This window comes from Diabrotica undecimpunctata, chromosome 7 (genome assembly GCF_040954645.1).
Source record: "Diabrotica undecimpunctata isolate CICGRU chromosome 7, icDiaUnde3, whole genome shotgun sequence".
In the NCBI taxonomy this organism is placed as follows: Eukaryota; Metazoa; Arthropoda; class Insecta; order Coleoptera; family Chrysomelidae; genus Diabrotica; species Diabrotica undecimpunctata.
In genome coordinates, this window is record NC_092809.1 from 68,983,984 (window position 1) to 69,000,717 (window position 16,734).

The 16,734-nt window shown below is 33.4% G+C and overlaps 1 protein-coding gene across 1 annotated transcript in view; it reads left to right on the forward strand.

Annotated features, from left to right (window-relative positions):
- LOC140445462 (retinoid-inducible serine carboxypeptidase-like) overlaps positions 1–16,298 on the forward strand; it is a 60,346-nt gene extending 44,048 nt beyond the window's left edge. The window contains exons 5-8 of the mRNA XM_072537492.1: positions 3,644–3,839; positions 8,165–8,386; positions 10,555–10,709; positions 16,121–16,298. Of these exons, the coding sequence (XP_072393593.1) occupies positions 3,644–3,839; positions 8,165–8,386; positions 10,555–10,709; positions 16,121–16,213 (666 nt within the window). The 3' untranslated portion in view covers positions 16,214–16,298. The remainder of the gene's footprint in view (positions 1–3,643; positions 3,840–8,164; positions 8,387–10,554; positions 10,710–16,120) is intronic.
- Positions 16,299–16,734: the final 436 nt, after the last annotated feature.

Consider the following 16,734-nt stretch of genomic DNA (forward strand, 5'->3'; position numbering starts at 1 on the left):
GGATTTTCCTTCTAAAATGTAGAAAAAATCTTTGTTTATATATATATATATATATATATATATATATATATATATATATATATATATCTAAAGTATTCAACTAGTGAATTCAGAGGTTTAATCGGTCATTCAGGTTGGCAAATAAAAAAAGAAGTCAACTACTTCATAAGTTTATCGAAGACGTTTCGCTTTATATTTCTAAAGCTTCATCAGTTCTCTAAAATATAACAAATGACATAGAGTTTATAAGAAATACAGATGTTTATAGTTCATAACTTACAACTCAATATGTAGTATATTATCGATGTTATCATATATCTACTGTACACTTTACTCATTATTTAAAACTAACTTAACCAAAAAAGAAAAAAACAAAAAACAAAAAACAACACACAAACTTTGCCGAAAATAATGTTCATATTCTTAGATATGAATATTTAAAAAATTTTAAAGGAACATTTGTCTTCATTTAGATGGTTCTCCGCTGAAGACCAACAAAGTTCTGATTTATTGCAATCTAGCAAACAACTTGACGCGATACCGAAAATTTTTTTATTTAAGGGCCATGTGTCACCAAATTCCAAGGTTTGAGACAATTATGAACTTCTACAGGGGACATTGCATAATTAGTTGGACGGGTGGAATTTGTATGGCGGAAATATTTTGATATATTATTTTTAATTTATGTTTTAATGAAACTTGGAAATAGGGGATGATTTTGTTATTATTTTGAATGGAAAATACGCCAACTTTTAACTGAAGAATAGTTGGTATCATTTATTTCGTAAGATGAGAGAGTGGTAAACCTGGCTCAAATTGTCGATGTCGGTTCTTTTGTTTATTGCCGATGAGTTCTTGAGGATCTCACACATTTCAATAAAGGAGCGTTTCTGATGGTTGTTTTGTTTCGCCAGTATTTTGGTATTTGTGAAATCAATGTGATGTTTAGTGGAAATGGCGTGTTGTGCAAGGGCACAAGAGGGTTTGGAAAGTCTGATGTCACTTTTGTGTGAAGTTATACGCCCTAGAAGAGATCGACTAGTCTGGCCAATGTAGCAGGAGTTACATTCTGAACAGGGTATCTGATAGACAACATTAGTGTGCTCTAACGAGCTTAGTGGAGTTTTAGACTTGGAGAATACCTTTCCAATGGTTTTAGTATTTTTTAGGGATATTTTGACGGGTAAGTTTTTGAATAGTTTAGTAAGCTTGTTCGTAATTTGTGGGAAATAGGGAAGAGAAGCATATTTTGTGGCTGGTTTTGGGGTTAACGGGGAAATGTTCGTCTGTATGCTATTGGATATGGAGGCTAGTATTGCACCGTTAGGTGCTTCCGAAATAGAATGACCATAGCTTTTAGAGAAAAGATATCTGTTGATGATGGATATGGGGTAAGAGTTATCAATGAGAATGGATTTGAGTAAATCCAAAGATTCCCTCTTGTACCGCGTATGGGTCAACGTGTGTACTCTAAAGCTAAGAGCTTGTACAAGGTTATGTTTGTATCTTATTGGGTGTGTAGAGTGGTAATTTAAGAACCGGTTGCTCGCCATGTCTTTCCTGTACCACGTAGTGCCCAATTTGTTACTATGTGTGCGTATGATTCGCATATCCAAAAACGGTATGCTGTTATCAACCTCCAATTCACAAGTAAATTGCAGGTGAGGATCAACGCTATTGAAGACTGATAAGGTGCTTAAAATCTTATCAGGTGGTGTTGCTAGGATCAAGTCGTCGACATAACGCTTTACAAAGGGAACCTGGAAATCTAACTTACTGATACTCTCATTGATAAGGTCATCTAGTACGAAATTAACTAGAATGGGGGAAATGGACGATCCCATGGGAGTTCCAAAGATTTGGCGATAATATTTGTCATTAAATATTAGATAATTGGTGTCAAACGTCAGTTTTAATAATTCCGAGAATATTTCCCACGATACTGGACTGTGTGGTTGGATTTCATTTTCATTTTCATGTGGAGAGTGGGAGGTTAGAAAACAGTGATACTACGTCGAAGCTTACTAAGACATATTCTCTTGGTAACTGATAATTATTGATAAATTCACTGAACTGGAAAGAGTCTACTATGTTAAACTCGTTCTTATAGTTGTATGCTTGTGAAAGAATGTCCGTTAGGAATTGGGCTACATTAATGTTAGGAGCGTTTATTGACGATAGTATAGGACGCATACTCAGTTGGGGCTTATGGATTTTAGGAAGACAATAGAACCTGGGGGCGTTGCCATTATAGTTATGGAGGGATTTGGCTAGTTTATCATCGATGATTTTTTTATTTTTTAGTTCAGTGATGAATTTATTTATTTTATTTGTGTAAGTTGAGGTGGGATTGCGGAGAAGTGGCTGATAATATTTATTATCATCTAGAAGTTGTTGGCTCAGGTTTAAGTACTGCTCTCTCATCATTAGTACTGTTGCATTGCCTTTGTCACTGGTTAATACCATCAGGTCGGTGTTCTTTAAGGAATGTGGACGTTTGTCTATAGACATCATCTATATCCGAGCTGGCATAGGGAGGTTTATGTGAAAAGTTGGTGAGAATATTATTAGCAGATGATCTTAATTCGAGGAGTTCATTGGCTTCCGAATGTGAAAGTATGTTTTCTATGTCAGCTACGAAATTACATACGGAATAATCGTTAAGCAAGGGTTGTAATCCAAACTTAGGTCCAAGAGATAGAAGTTTTAAGATATTTCTAGGGATTTGGATGTTTGTGAGATTTTTAATCCATTTATCGTGAAATGGTAGACGACTGAAAGGAGTGGACCCTAGATTATTTAATTTTGTTTGGAGGTGAGATAAAGAATTGTTTAGAAAGAACGTATACTTTTTGAGAAGAGAAGTTTCATATTAATCCAAAATGTTGGAAGGTAGGAGAGGTTCAAGTTGGATGAATATGTTTGACATTTGTCGATGAATGAATGCTATATCGGAATGTACCGAGGAAATGTGGAAGTTCAATAATCGTGCTCTTACCTGTGTGTTGATGGCATCCGGATGTACAGGGTGATTCACGCAAGTATTGCATAGTCGTACTCTATCAACACTAGTATTTTTAATGAAACGCCCTTTATGTTTTTAAAATCTTCATAACATCCTTATCGCAACAAACTATATTATAGAGGGTCTATTATAAAAAATACAAGGTAAAATTTTGCAATTATGTATAATTTTCGTCAAAAAATTAAATTAAAAACCAGTATATTGATAGAATATATGGATATTATTTTTAAGTGATAAATTATTAATTTTTTTGTGTGAAATTTCAAAATTTCACCTTGTATTATTCCTAATAACATATTAGTATGAATTATTTACAAGACCTTACATGATATATTTCGTTGAAATCAGGTTAAGCAGCTCTTAAAAATATAAAAAGATACAGGGTGTTCCATTAAATATAAAGATTATGGACTATGCTAGAGTTGCGTGAATCACCCTGTACATTTAAGTCTATGTTTAAAAACGTGCATATTTATATTTAAAAGTTGACAGATATTAGCGTTTTTATAATAAGGCAAGGCCAGAGACAAGTTTATTTAATAAGTGGTTTACACACTGTATAAAAGACTTTTATAAACCAAATAATGATTTACTCAGTAAAGCAGTTTTTGTTTTTAGGGACTAATCGATAAAGATGGATACAACATAATTATGGAAGCGGTCGAAGCAACAAAATACTATATAGACACAGAAAATTTTGAAAGTGCGTTTCTAATGTGGAATACCATTATAAATGTCGTAAAACAAGAGTCTGACGAAGTTGACTTTTACAACGTTTTTAGATATTCACCCACTGTTAAATTACGGGGACTAAGTTAGTAGAATTAATCGGTTACTTTAAAAGTTGCATACATATGTAAATAGATAAAAGTTATGTTCTCTAAGTAGCTATTTTGTCAGTTTTTATGAGTTTGTTTTTTTTTTGTTTTAGTTCATATAAATTTCATAGCATAAGTGATACTTGCTCAACAGTTTTATGTATCTAAGTGCTCCATTTATATTGGCAATACTCATAAAATTCCCCTAGTAATCCCTGTGGCCTAATAAACAAAAAAACAATGCTCACAATATCCGACACACCTTAAATGGCTCAGAGGTGACTGGATAAACAATATTTAAGATTACAAGGTATTAAAAAACACAATCTGCGACCGAAAAAATTTCCTACTTCGTATATAATACAACTCTGTAATATAAAGTTACCTTTGACAGGTCAAGGTATGGCACCCATCTTTTAGACAGTATAGGGTAACAAGATAACAGAATTGTGAGATAAAAAGTTTTTTTTGTTTATAAAGCGGGATCTGAAATCTTCAACAGACATCTCACTCCAGGACGTTGCCTGATTAACCTTCGTGCACGATTCGTTCTTCTTTATCCCAGCGATAGTTCCCAAGGACTTTTTAAAAGGAACCCCGTTCCAGGTAGTACGTGAAAGACCCTCTTTACTCCTAGAACGGCATTATCCTCAGCCGGGCATTTTTTTCTTCTCCACTCATAAAGTCTTACTCACTTTGTCGCCTCTTATCAAAACGTATTCCCTCTAGCTTTAATTAAGAGCATCTTTCCCTCTTACCTTTGCCGTTGATCTAGCTGTCAGTCTTCTCTCTTCTCTTCTTTCTTCTTGATCATTGCATGGATATAATGGAGTACACTAGTCTAACTTGCTTTATTTTTAATCATTATCTTAATCATTTTCTCACTGTTACAACATTCAACACCTGTCTCTCTTTCCATTCTGTTTCATTCTACTATCCATCTGTTGCACTTTAACGTCGTATGTTTCACAGTGTCTGAGTGTCCGCAGTATAGGCGTTCATTCATGTCAGCCTCTCTGAACCTACAAAGGTAGGCCCTAAAACACCCATGTCTTGTGAGCACCTGAGTTATGAAATAATCCAGTCGCCTGTGACCACAGTCCTACCAATCTCTTATGTTCGGAAGCCATATCTTTGTAAATTGTGCCACATCCTTCGTGCTGTTACATTCCTCTTGTCATTTTCCAATTGACTATTTTCCTTTCTGTCTTCTCTCGGCCATAATAAGGTCTAGATCTCTTCTCACATACAACTCTTTTCTTTCCACTGTCAACACATGCAGCGGAACACATTCGGTAATGGTCCATAAGGCTGCCGTAGATACCAGTGCATGCCACTTACAGCAGACTTATTCTGTCTAGCAATTATGACTAGCAATTAATATCTCTGACTAGTAGTTATGACTATTTAACTAACAGCAATTAGTATACGGATTTTCAATATATTTTTGTTGTGTATATATTATTTTCAAATATTACTGGTACCAAGGCAAAAAAATTCACCAAACCCACCAAAAACTTTTGACATTAATATCTACTGAAACTGATCCTTAAAAAACACCTGAAATAAGAATGAATATTTAATATGAGTCCGCTAGATGCAAAACTCTGTATTTGCAAAAATTGTAAAAATTGAGTTTTAGCTGACAGTTATTTGTCACATGTTATAGCTATCTGCTGATGTAGAAATTCAGCAGGTAAAGGTATTTACTAAGAAAAAGGCATTAGAAATCTTGAATCAGACGCAAAACTCTGTATTTGTCAGCCTATGCCAGTTGCATAACTGTGTAATTGCAATTGGCCAATCGCTTACATTGTTTGAGTCACATGACACGTCTCATGTGCACATGTCAATTATTCCATCATTCGCCATTACCGGTTTCACTGTTTGTTATTTGAGTACTAAAAACACCAAGTATATTGCAAATAATTAACATTATGGATCTTCATATGCATATTAGACCTTGTGAAAAAGGAAAAGGAAGAAAACGAGTTGTACACACAGAAAAATGGAAACGAAATGTAATGAAACTTAAGAGGTAAGAGGTGTCTACAATTAACTAGATAGGTTTGGGACTTATTGTCAATATTTTTAGGCATAAACCTAAGGATTTACCCGGTTTTCCCACCTGTAACCATACAAAGAAAGTGTATTGTTGTATAGATTTAAAGTTGCGAGACATTCAGCGTTTCCATAATAATCTGTATTCAACAACTGAAAAAATAAAACAAGATATTTTTTTGCTGAAATTTTGTGAAGGTCAAAAGCCCAAGAGATCAGGTACAAACCTACATGAAATTTCAATTAAATATTTTGTTCCTACAGTAGAGGGTGGACTTTTAAGAGTATGCAAGACAGCATTTCTTGGAATAACTCATTTAAGTTCTGAAAGAATATAGCGTGTTGTAAGAACGTTTGTTATCCGGGGTAAAATACCAAAAGAGAGAAGAGGGGGAGATACAACAAAAGGTAGATTTGATCCAATAAAATTATCTATCCAAACATTTATGGGGCGTTTGAACGGTGCAGAGAGTCATTATAATAGAGGACGATCGACTAGATTGTATTTACCATGTGATCTGAATTTTACAAAGCTTTACAGAATGTATTGTCAACGTCATCCACATCATTCCGTAAAGCTATCATATTTCCGAACATACGTTAATGAACACTACAACATATCATTCGGCACTCCCTTAGTAGATGCTTGTTCTGCGTGTCTCAGAGCGAAGGAAATTTTGAGAAAAGAAAATTCAGAAGAAGAAAAGTTAAAGGTTATAACAGAGCAGAGAGTTCATACGTTAAGAGCTAAAGCCTTCTATTCTTTGTTAAAAAATGAATCAAATCATAACATACAAATATTTTCTTTTGATTGTCAAAAAAATCTTTCTTTGCCAAAGCTTCCCGACCAGGCGGCTTATTTCTCACAGCAAATAAATTTTTATAATTTCACCATCGTGGCTGGAAAATCGAAATCCCATCTTTCTTCTACAAATGTGACGTCATATGTGTGGCTGGAGTTTGAACATCCAAAAGATTCAAATGCTGTTGCCTCTGCTGTACATGATACTCTCATAAAATTCAACTTTAAAAATCAAATCGAAAAAGTTCACCTATTTGCAGATGGATGTGGTGGACAGAAAAAAAATAGCACGATGATGTCTATGATAATCTACTGGTTGGTTTATGAAGCACCTGGTCACATCAAGGAAGTAGAGTTTACGTTTCCTGTTGTTGGTCATTCCTTTTTGCCGCCAGATAGGATTTTCGGTATGATAGAAAGGGAGATAAACAAGAAGAACGTTGTAATAAACAGAAAAGAATATGAAGACATAATTGGAAAACACTCAAAGGTGCTGAGACTTGGTAAAGACTGGCAGATATCAGACTGGAGAAAGACGAGTGACGTTGTTGTTAAAAAACCTTCCCAGTGGCATTTTAAATGTAATGCAACGAAACGATTTATATTTTCTAAGGACAAAGATTATATGGCTACGGTAAGGGGGGAAATATTTTATCGTTCTGACATAGGGTTCAGCAAGTCTATAATACGAAAAGGGAAAAAGATTTCTTTAGTGAAACCAAAGTTACAACAGATTGGATGTTCATTGAAAGGAGATAAATCGTCCATAGGCACTCTCCTTAGAAACCATTTTGGTAAAAATTGGAGAGACCAGCCGGATCTCAAATTTTATAAAATTATAGATACTGGCGTACAAGCAAATAATAACGAGAGTGCTGCAGAAAATGATCATATTGATGATGAGGACCCAGAGGAACTTAGAGTTTAGGAATTAATATAAATATATACATATTATAATTTGTAATACCTTTTGTACTTTGGATAAAAATAAACTTCACTAAAAGTTTACTTCCACATGCTTTCTTCCTTATTCCTAACACACTAGGTTTAGAAAACAGACTAATATAACAACCACTAATATCGTTAATGGTTGACTATTATCATGTATTTGCAAATGTTAGTTGCATAAATCTGTATTTACATAGTTCACTTGGAAAACTCGGTATTTTCAAATTCTTCCTCCTTTTTCTAGCACACCCAATAACTTTTCTAAGAAAAAAATCATTATATTTTACCTAATAAAGCATTTATCTATCACAAAAAAGTGCCTTTATTATGTCTAAGGTTTTTTGCAAAATTTATCAGTTTTTTGCAAATAACTCAGTTTGACTTATACAGTAAATACAAAGTTTTGCATCTAGCGGACTCATATGAAACATAATTAAATCGTTGAATATTTTAATTAAAATTTAGTGACGCTTAACACTTGCTATAACATATGGCATAACTTTATTTTAGGTGAAGATATAAATCCTCAAATATCCAAATTAATGAATAGGAAAGTTGCTCGTACATTGGGTATTAAATCTAAGTTTTTTGAACTAATAAATGAAGTGTGGTCTCTATTAGGTACTGATTTTATGAAGCCAGTGAAACACATAGTAGAAGCACTTCTTAATCTAACAAACATCACTGTTGCTGTATATACTGGCCAACTGGACTTAATTGTGAATACACCCGGTATGTTTAGTACGTTTACTTAAATATCTATTTAAAGGAGCCAGTTTTTGTTTTATAAGAATAACAATATTTTTATTATGTGTTGTATTAAACTATTCTTTCATTGCTGAAGAAGTTTATTTTAAAACAAGCCCTGTCTAAATTGGTTACTCTGTAAATCACACCAATTACAGTATTTACAAGAATCTGTTTTCCTTTTAATCTTAATCCAAAGAATTAAACCACATATACACTGGGGTGCAAAATTAACCGGACACTCAGATTTTTCCTAAAAACTGCCGTTTAAAAAACTTTAAGATGGTTCCAATTTAGTATTTAATAATACAAAATTTAAAACTCAAATTTATTACAACTCAAGTTGGTTACATAGAAAAAACAATAAACAATTTAAAAAATTTGGAAATCTGCAAAGAAACAAAAAAAATTATGTTTTCAAATATAAATATTTTTTATGGAAAACGATATTTAGTGGAGAATATTACCTCCATGAGCCCTAATTACCGCTCTAATTTGATCAGGCATACTTCGGATTACGGCAGCAAAGTCTGCTTGAGGGATTTGCTCCCATTCGTCACAAACTGCTTGCTTCAAATCATTTATGGTTTCAAACTTACCATAATTACTTTGAATACGTCGCCTTAGAGTATCCCATGCATGCTCTATTGGATTTAAGTCTGCACTCCTTGGTGGCCATGGTAATAAATGAATCCCAACTTCATCCAAGTAATTCCGCGTTATTCTTGCGATGTGAGGACGAGCATTATCTTACATCAGACGAAAGTTTTCTCCAACAAATGAGGCAAATGGCACTACATGATCTTTCAAACATTGCTGAATATACCATTGAGGGTTTAAATTGCCCCTTGTATTGTAACAAGTTTTATATGAACCTTTAGGAAAATGCTTGCCCACACCATTATACCACCTCCAAAAAATTGAACTCTCGGAGTAAATCAACATTTCTGATAACGTTCACCAACTCTTCTCCATATTCTGGGCCGCCCATCTGATGATGATCTGTTAAATATTGATTCATCCGTGAAAAACACAGCACTCCAATCGCCAACACCCTAATTAAGATGTTCGCGGGCGAAGTGTAAACGTTGCCTCCGATGATCTGCTGTTAATAGAGGTCCTGTGGCAGGTATTCTGGACATTAATCCATATTCATTTAAGCATCTTCGAACGATATAAATGGAAAATGTGTTTCTATGGACATCATTTAATCGTTGAACAAGTACTGGTGCTAATAATGTACTATCGCGGAAAGTTTGTAACCTGAAAAAGCGATCGTCAAGTTGACTTGTGGTTCTTCGTCTACCTTGACCTGACCTTCTGGTGTATTGTCCTGTTTTCCTAAATCTTTGTATTTCATCAAACACTGTACTTCGAGAGATTCCTAAAGCATTTGCGATGTAAAGAATGCTCAGCCCATCATCCTGTAAAGCAACAGCTTGGGCTACTTGTTCTCGTGTTATTTTTTTAAAGTTTTAAACAGAAGAGAATATAAAAACGTGGAGCCGAACTTATAATTAGGTACAGTTCCACAATAAACTTAAATTAACACTAAGCCACTATTTCACATTAATAACAAAAGTATGTGTAAAAGTGTTATTGTTCGTACAAAACATCTAAACAGGTTCAAACAAGAAAAAAACGGTATCGCTATATGGCATAAAATATAATTCAAACAAATTAAACAAGTTTTGATCTAAACACCAACAAAAATCAAAAAAATCTGAGTGTCCGGTTAATTTTCTACCCGTGTACAACAACCATAAATATTTCAAATTATAGCAGAGAAAAAAAAAGCATAACATTCTTAAATTAAAACATATAAAGATAATATATCTCTTTCACCAAATTTTTTTTATTTTTTTTTTCGATCTATCTAACACAACATACCTAATAAACAAGACAAAGTTTATAATTTTTGTTATATAGACCGTCCGTGATCTTATATAGGCCAAAGCAATAAAAAAATCTAAAAGAGAATCTATGAACATTTCATTTCCGTACGCATTTGTGATTAAGTTTGAGCCATAGGGTCTATAGAAAAAAATTTTAAGCAATATTTGAAGCCGAATCCAGCCAAAAATACCAATACTCTCAAACGAAGAAACAAAAGATCTTTGAATTTAATTTTATGTGTTAATTTTCATTTGTAGGGACGTTAAAATGGGTTGAAGACATTTCATTTAAAGGGAAAGACGAATGGAAAGATGCACCTCGGTTGATAATGTCTGAAGACAATTATAGGCAAGGATATTATAAGAAGTCTGGTCAATTTGCTTTTTACTGGGTAAACAATGCAGGCCATATGGTAAGAATCAATCCAAAATGATTTTGTATACATAGTTTAATCTAAATACTAAATTACAATATTCCAATACCAAACCTGCTGCAAATGCAAAGTTTAATATAAAAAATTATTCTTGTATCATATTATAATATTATATAAATATAATATATTATATACCTATATATATATATATATATATATATATATATATATATATATATATATGTAAATATATCAAATCCTAACCAAAACAAGCATACTTTGTAAACAAAAACATTATTACAGACCAACTTCAAGTAATAGCATGTGCAGATAACCTAGTAATTATAGCAAAGATGACACTTATCGGAGTAATGACGTTGCACCATTTGCATTTTTCGTTTATCACACACATTGTTACTATCAAATTTATCAAAAGCTGTCGTTATATACCTATATCAAAGGTATATAACGAAAATATCAAATAAAAAAGGCTTTTTATTTGATAATTTCTTAATAATTACGGGCCATGTTGCCAGAGTTAGAGATATAGTTACACTGATATAGTTATTAAGTTACACCAAGAAAATTTTTGACTAGAAACTTTAACATGACGCTTATCGTAATCGAGGAAGTTCTCCAATAACATGGTCGGACCACATCAAGAGCATCTACCATCGGAGGAGACTGGAAGCAATGGAATTATTTACACCTATGTTCTGCAGTGGGTTCAAAAGGGCTAATGATCAGGATGATAAATGCTGGTAGAAATCGAATACTGCTACTGGACATTCACTTTTACGTCTGTATAATATCACGTCAATCAGAGAGGTAACTAGACTACCAAGCCGTACAAATATGTGATTCCATGGCCAATCTCAATCACGATTATTTTCTAGATTACTCTATATGTTTAAATTAATTAGTAATAAGATTCTAAGTGCAATTTAAACACAAAACTCGTGTGCATATACCTACTTCTTCTTTTTTCATCATAACCCTGGATGGGGTTTTGCCTGTCTGGCTATGTCCTTTCATTCAGATCTCTCTTGGGCCCTTCTACATTGTCTTATATTCATGGTTTTCAGGTCGTCTTCCACGTCATCCAACCAATTCATCCTGGGCCTTCTTTTTTTCCGCCTTCCTACCGGATTTCACTGTAACATCTTTGTCGTTTTCGTGTCTAATTGTTGCTGAACATGTCCCAGCTATGACAGTCTTTGACTTTCACAAATCTTACAATGTCATACCCTTCATTCAGTTCATTAACCTCGTCGTTTCTCCTGATTCTCCATGTGCCGTCTTCCTCTTGCAACGGGCCATATACTTTTCTCAGTATCTTTCTGTCGAATGTCCTGAGATGAGCTTTCTCTTTTTTCGTCATTACCTAGGTTTCACAACCATAGGTTACTACAAGTCTAATCAAAGTTCTGCAGATAGTCATTTTCTATTCTTTTGTCTAATAATTTCGATGTCATCAATCTTTTATTAGCATAGTATGTACGATTTCCACTGGAAATACTTGCATTAATTTAATTACCAGCCAATATATAGAAAAGAAGATACGAGAGAATGCCAGAATTACAGACCAATTACATTGCTAAATGTAATATACAAAATCCTTTCTGGCATTATCTACACTAGATTGTCAGAATACTTCGAAAATATAGTTGGCGATTATCAAAATGGATTCAGACCAAATAGAGCCACTACAGACAATGTATTCATACTTAGAACATTACAAGAGAAAGCTTGTGAATACGACATAGAACTATATAATATGTATATAGACTTTAAACAAACTTTTAATAGTGTGAAAAGAGACAAAGTGTTGAAAGACCTGCGAAATCTAGGCATACCAAAAAAATATATCAGCCTCATGAAAATGACGCTGCAGAGTTCAAAAGCCGCAGTTAGAGTAGATGGAGAATTGTCTTCCCTGTTTGACATCAACATGGGGGTGAGACAAGAAGACGCACTTTCAACCATGCTATTTAACCTAGTTCTTGAAGCAGTCATCAGAAAAACCAATGTAACCGGCCATATAAGCACCAAAACAGTACAAATTATTGCATACGCAGATGATGTCGCCATTATTAGTAGAAGCAAGACACGACTAATCGAAATGTTTAAGAAAATTGATCCTGAAGCATAAAAAGGGGTTTAAAATAAACTAAACAAAAACTACATAAGTACATGACCATCTAAAGAACACCTGAGAATGAAAATAATATAGCAATAGACAACTATACTATTAAACGAGTGTACGCCTTCACATATCTGGGGATCCGGGCACAGAAATCAATCAGAAGGATTCCGTAAGTAGCGAAATTAATGCACATGTGCTTATACCGGGCTAGCGGCATTCATTAACGATTTTATTATACTTTTTCAAAATAAAAATGAACCTCATGTTTAAGATTATGTTTTAACCTTTAACTACGGGCGCCCCTCCATTAGTCATAACTACGTGCGCGGTGTATTCTGTACACCACCGACTAAAAACGCAAATAAAAGCCACAACTAGGTATTTTTAATACATATATTGTATATTAATAAATGTGTAGGCATATATTTAAGAGAATGTCTTAACATAAAAAATAATACATAACGAAAATATAAAGATTAGCAACAAATATAAGAACAAAAACTCAACCACTTCTTTTTCTCTAAAAATAACCTTCTTGAGATTCTTGTATATTAGCTTAACATTAAAAATATTATAAAACTAGTATATAAATCTAAAAACTAGGAGTAAATAATCATTCACAAATGAACATATTTGAGAATATGTGTGCTATTCACTTTCGTTTTCTTCCTCGTTTGCGTCTACTAAATTACAATTTGCACAAATCGTAACAGAGTGCTCTTTACAAACCATTCTATTACATTTGTTGCAAGATATTGTTGTAACTCTATTTTTGCTTCTTCCACAACAATGGCACCTCCCCCGTTTTTTTGCTGGTGGTTCTTCATCGTGGTCGTCTTGTACGTTTTTGTATTTCTTCAAGAATATTTTTAAATCCAGAGGTAAACTCTGTATTTCCGCCCTCTCAGAAAGATGAGGTCTTATCAATGCCAATGATAATTCTTTTAGAAAAACTCTTCTATATTTTTGAGGATTGTCGATGTTGGCAGCATTCTACAGGATCTGGCTGTTAATTCCGGCAATATTCAGGAGTTGAAAAAACAATGCCATTGGCCATCTTCGTGTTCTTCGGGATACTGAATAGGTACTGCACATTTTGTCTACAGTGTCTACGCCTCCTTTATGTGAATTATAGTCTAAAATTATCATTGGTTTTCCTGTTTCGGGATCTACTGTAGAATTACTGTGCATGGTAGATAGGAGAATGACAGCTTTATTTTTTTTTGGTGTGTAGGATACAATGGTAACTTCTTTTTGAAAACCAAAAGTGGATGATCCAATTGGTGTGTTTTTTCTTGGTAAAAACTCTGGAGGTAGTTCCCTTTTATTTCGTTTAAGTGTGCCAACCATCGTTGTCTTTTCCTTCAAAAGGTCAATTGCCAACGGATAACTCGTATACCAATTGTCGCATGTTAAATTACGGTTTTTACCTTTCCAAGGTTGAAGCAGGCGATGGGTAATATCCGTTGGTGTGTTAGATTTTTTGTAGGGCCCTTCCAGTTGTTGACCACAATACACCTCAAAATTGGTGACATAAAAGGTCTGCGCGTCACATAACTCAAACACTTTTAAGCCATACTTTGCAGGTTTACTTGGAATGTATTGCACAAAGTTGCATCTACCTCTAAAAGGTATCAACATTTCATCGATAGTCATTTCTTCTCCCAAGGAATAGTTGCTGCTACAGTTTTTCATAAACGTATCAAGAGTAAAGCGAATGGCAGCAAGTTTGTCAATTGATTTTCGGTCCTTTTGAGTATCTTTGTTGTCAAACCTAAGAGCAGCAAGCAAAAATAAAAATCGATCTGTGCTCATACAGGCTCGAAAGATTTCTGAGCCGGTACCATCTTTTGTCCACAATTCGAGGAAGTGTGTATGATTTTGTTTTTTAGTCCCTGCAAGAAATAATAATCCTAATAATGCCATGATTTCCTGTTTAGTCGTATCTTTAGCCCGTCTTGGCCGTTCATAATTCAATCGCATTTTTGCAATCTGCAAATTTGTACATTCAACTATATTTTCTATGATTTCATTTGTAAAGAGTTTTTCAAAAGCACTTAGTTCCGTAGTAACATCTCTCGCACAAACTGTTGGCCCAGGAAATATCTTGACAATATTTTTTGAAGGAGTTTTAGTAAATTTGCTAAGAAGAGATTTCTTATACCATTTAGTTTTTCTGTCTTTTGCTATAAAATAATCATTGTCTTCATCAAGATGTAAACTGTTTTCAATGTTACTGTTTGTGTCCGAGTCAATCGTATATTGATTTTCGTCATTCAGATTAACTTCTGATTCAGTGTCGTGCTCCGCTTTTTCTATTAGCTCGTCGTCTGAAGTATCTGGGTCTCCACCAACATCTTCATCAGATTCTTTCTCAAATATAGCTTGAGCCATAGCTCTAAGTTCATCTTCTGAGAGTTTTTGGGGATTTCTTACTGGTACACGATCCCTGCAAAGTAAATATTTTGTAGTACCTCTCGATTTATAAACGTTACGAGAAATATATAGAGGCAACGTTTGTAATTTTTATTATTTATTTCTAATTAATATTTCAAAGAGACATGACCGTATTGCTATGGAAGAAAGAACATGAAAAAACAAGACCACAAAAACAACTAGAAGGTCGTTAAATAGTCCAATAATAGGTACTCACAAATATCCAAATAGATAACGGTATATTAAGTTATGAGAAAATGCTAAAATAAAATATTTGATCAAATGTATTATCATAAAACTAGTTTTATTATAATAAAATGAAAGTTTTATTAAAATTTTAATAACAAATTACAAATTTTTTTTTTTTTCAAAACGTTGCAAAATGTCTAGCTTTTGTTACATATAAGTCGCTATACATTAATAATGCTATTTTTTAGTAGATAAACGTAATATAAATCTCACAAAATTTACTTACATAACTAGGTGCTTGGTGTACTACATAAACCACTGGTAAACTTCTCCTGAATTTTTCCAACTGTCAGCTTATCTCTGCACCAATCAATTTTACAACTGTTGAGGTTTATAGCTGACACATCAGAGATAGGTTAGGTAGAGGGACACGTGCACAACCAGTGCTTATCAGAAATAGCGGCCAATTTAGTGCGACTGGTGTACTGAGTACACCGTAGCCCGTAGTTAAAGGTTAAGTTTCGTCTAGAACTCTAGAAGAACATAATATGGCTTTGGCTTGGGTTTAATGATTTCGTCCATATGCAGTTAAATTAAAGACCTACTTTTACAGGCTTTTGTTTGTATTTATATAAAATGGTCGTATTTAATGTTAATAAAATATTTTTTTTTGTTTTAGGTACCTGGTGATAATCCGTCTGCTATGCGTTTCATTTTGAGGGACGTAACAAACAATTTCGAAGTGAATGAAGATAATGTCTTTAAAAAATAATATTTAAAAAAATGAATTTGCTTATATTTATATACGATTAATATTATTTAAAAATATATAAAATAACAAATAAAATTAAATAAAATCCACCAAATTATTTTATTTTTGAAGACCGGCAAACTGTCTAATTGGAAGATACACAAACTACAATATATCCAGCTTTGCTAAATAGATTATTTAAATTTAAACTCATTAGATATTACAATAAACGAAATTTAGTGTTTTATTGGAATTTTATTATATAGTGGATATATGTGTTCTTAGGCGATATATGTACTGCGAAAAATCCCCTGATTCTACTTACGACCTTGTAGCTAATGCAATGTCTAGAAAGCGTTTCAGATTTACCATACAGAATATTCATTGCTGTAAAAATGCAAAATTGTATATACAGGACAAATTTTCAAAGGGTCGACCTCTGATTGATGTAATTGTTATGGAATACTATGCGTTTATTTCTTCTCCGGACTAACTCTTTGTTTTGGAATTAAACAGAATATATTGACATGTATAAATTTATT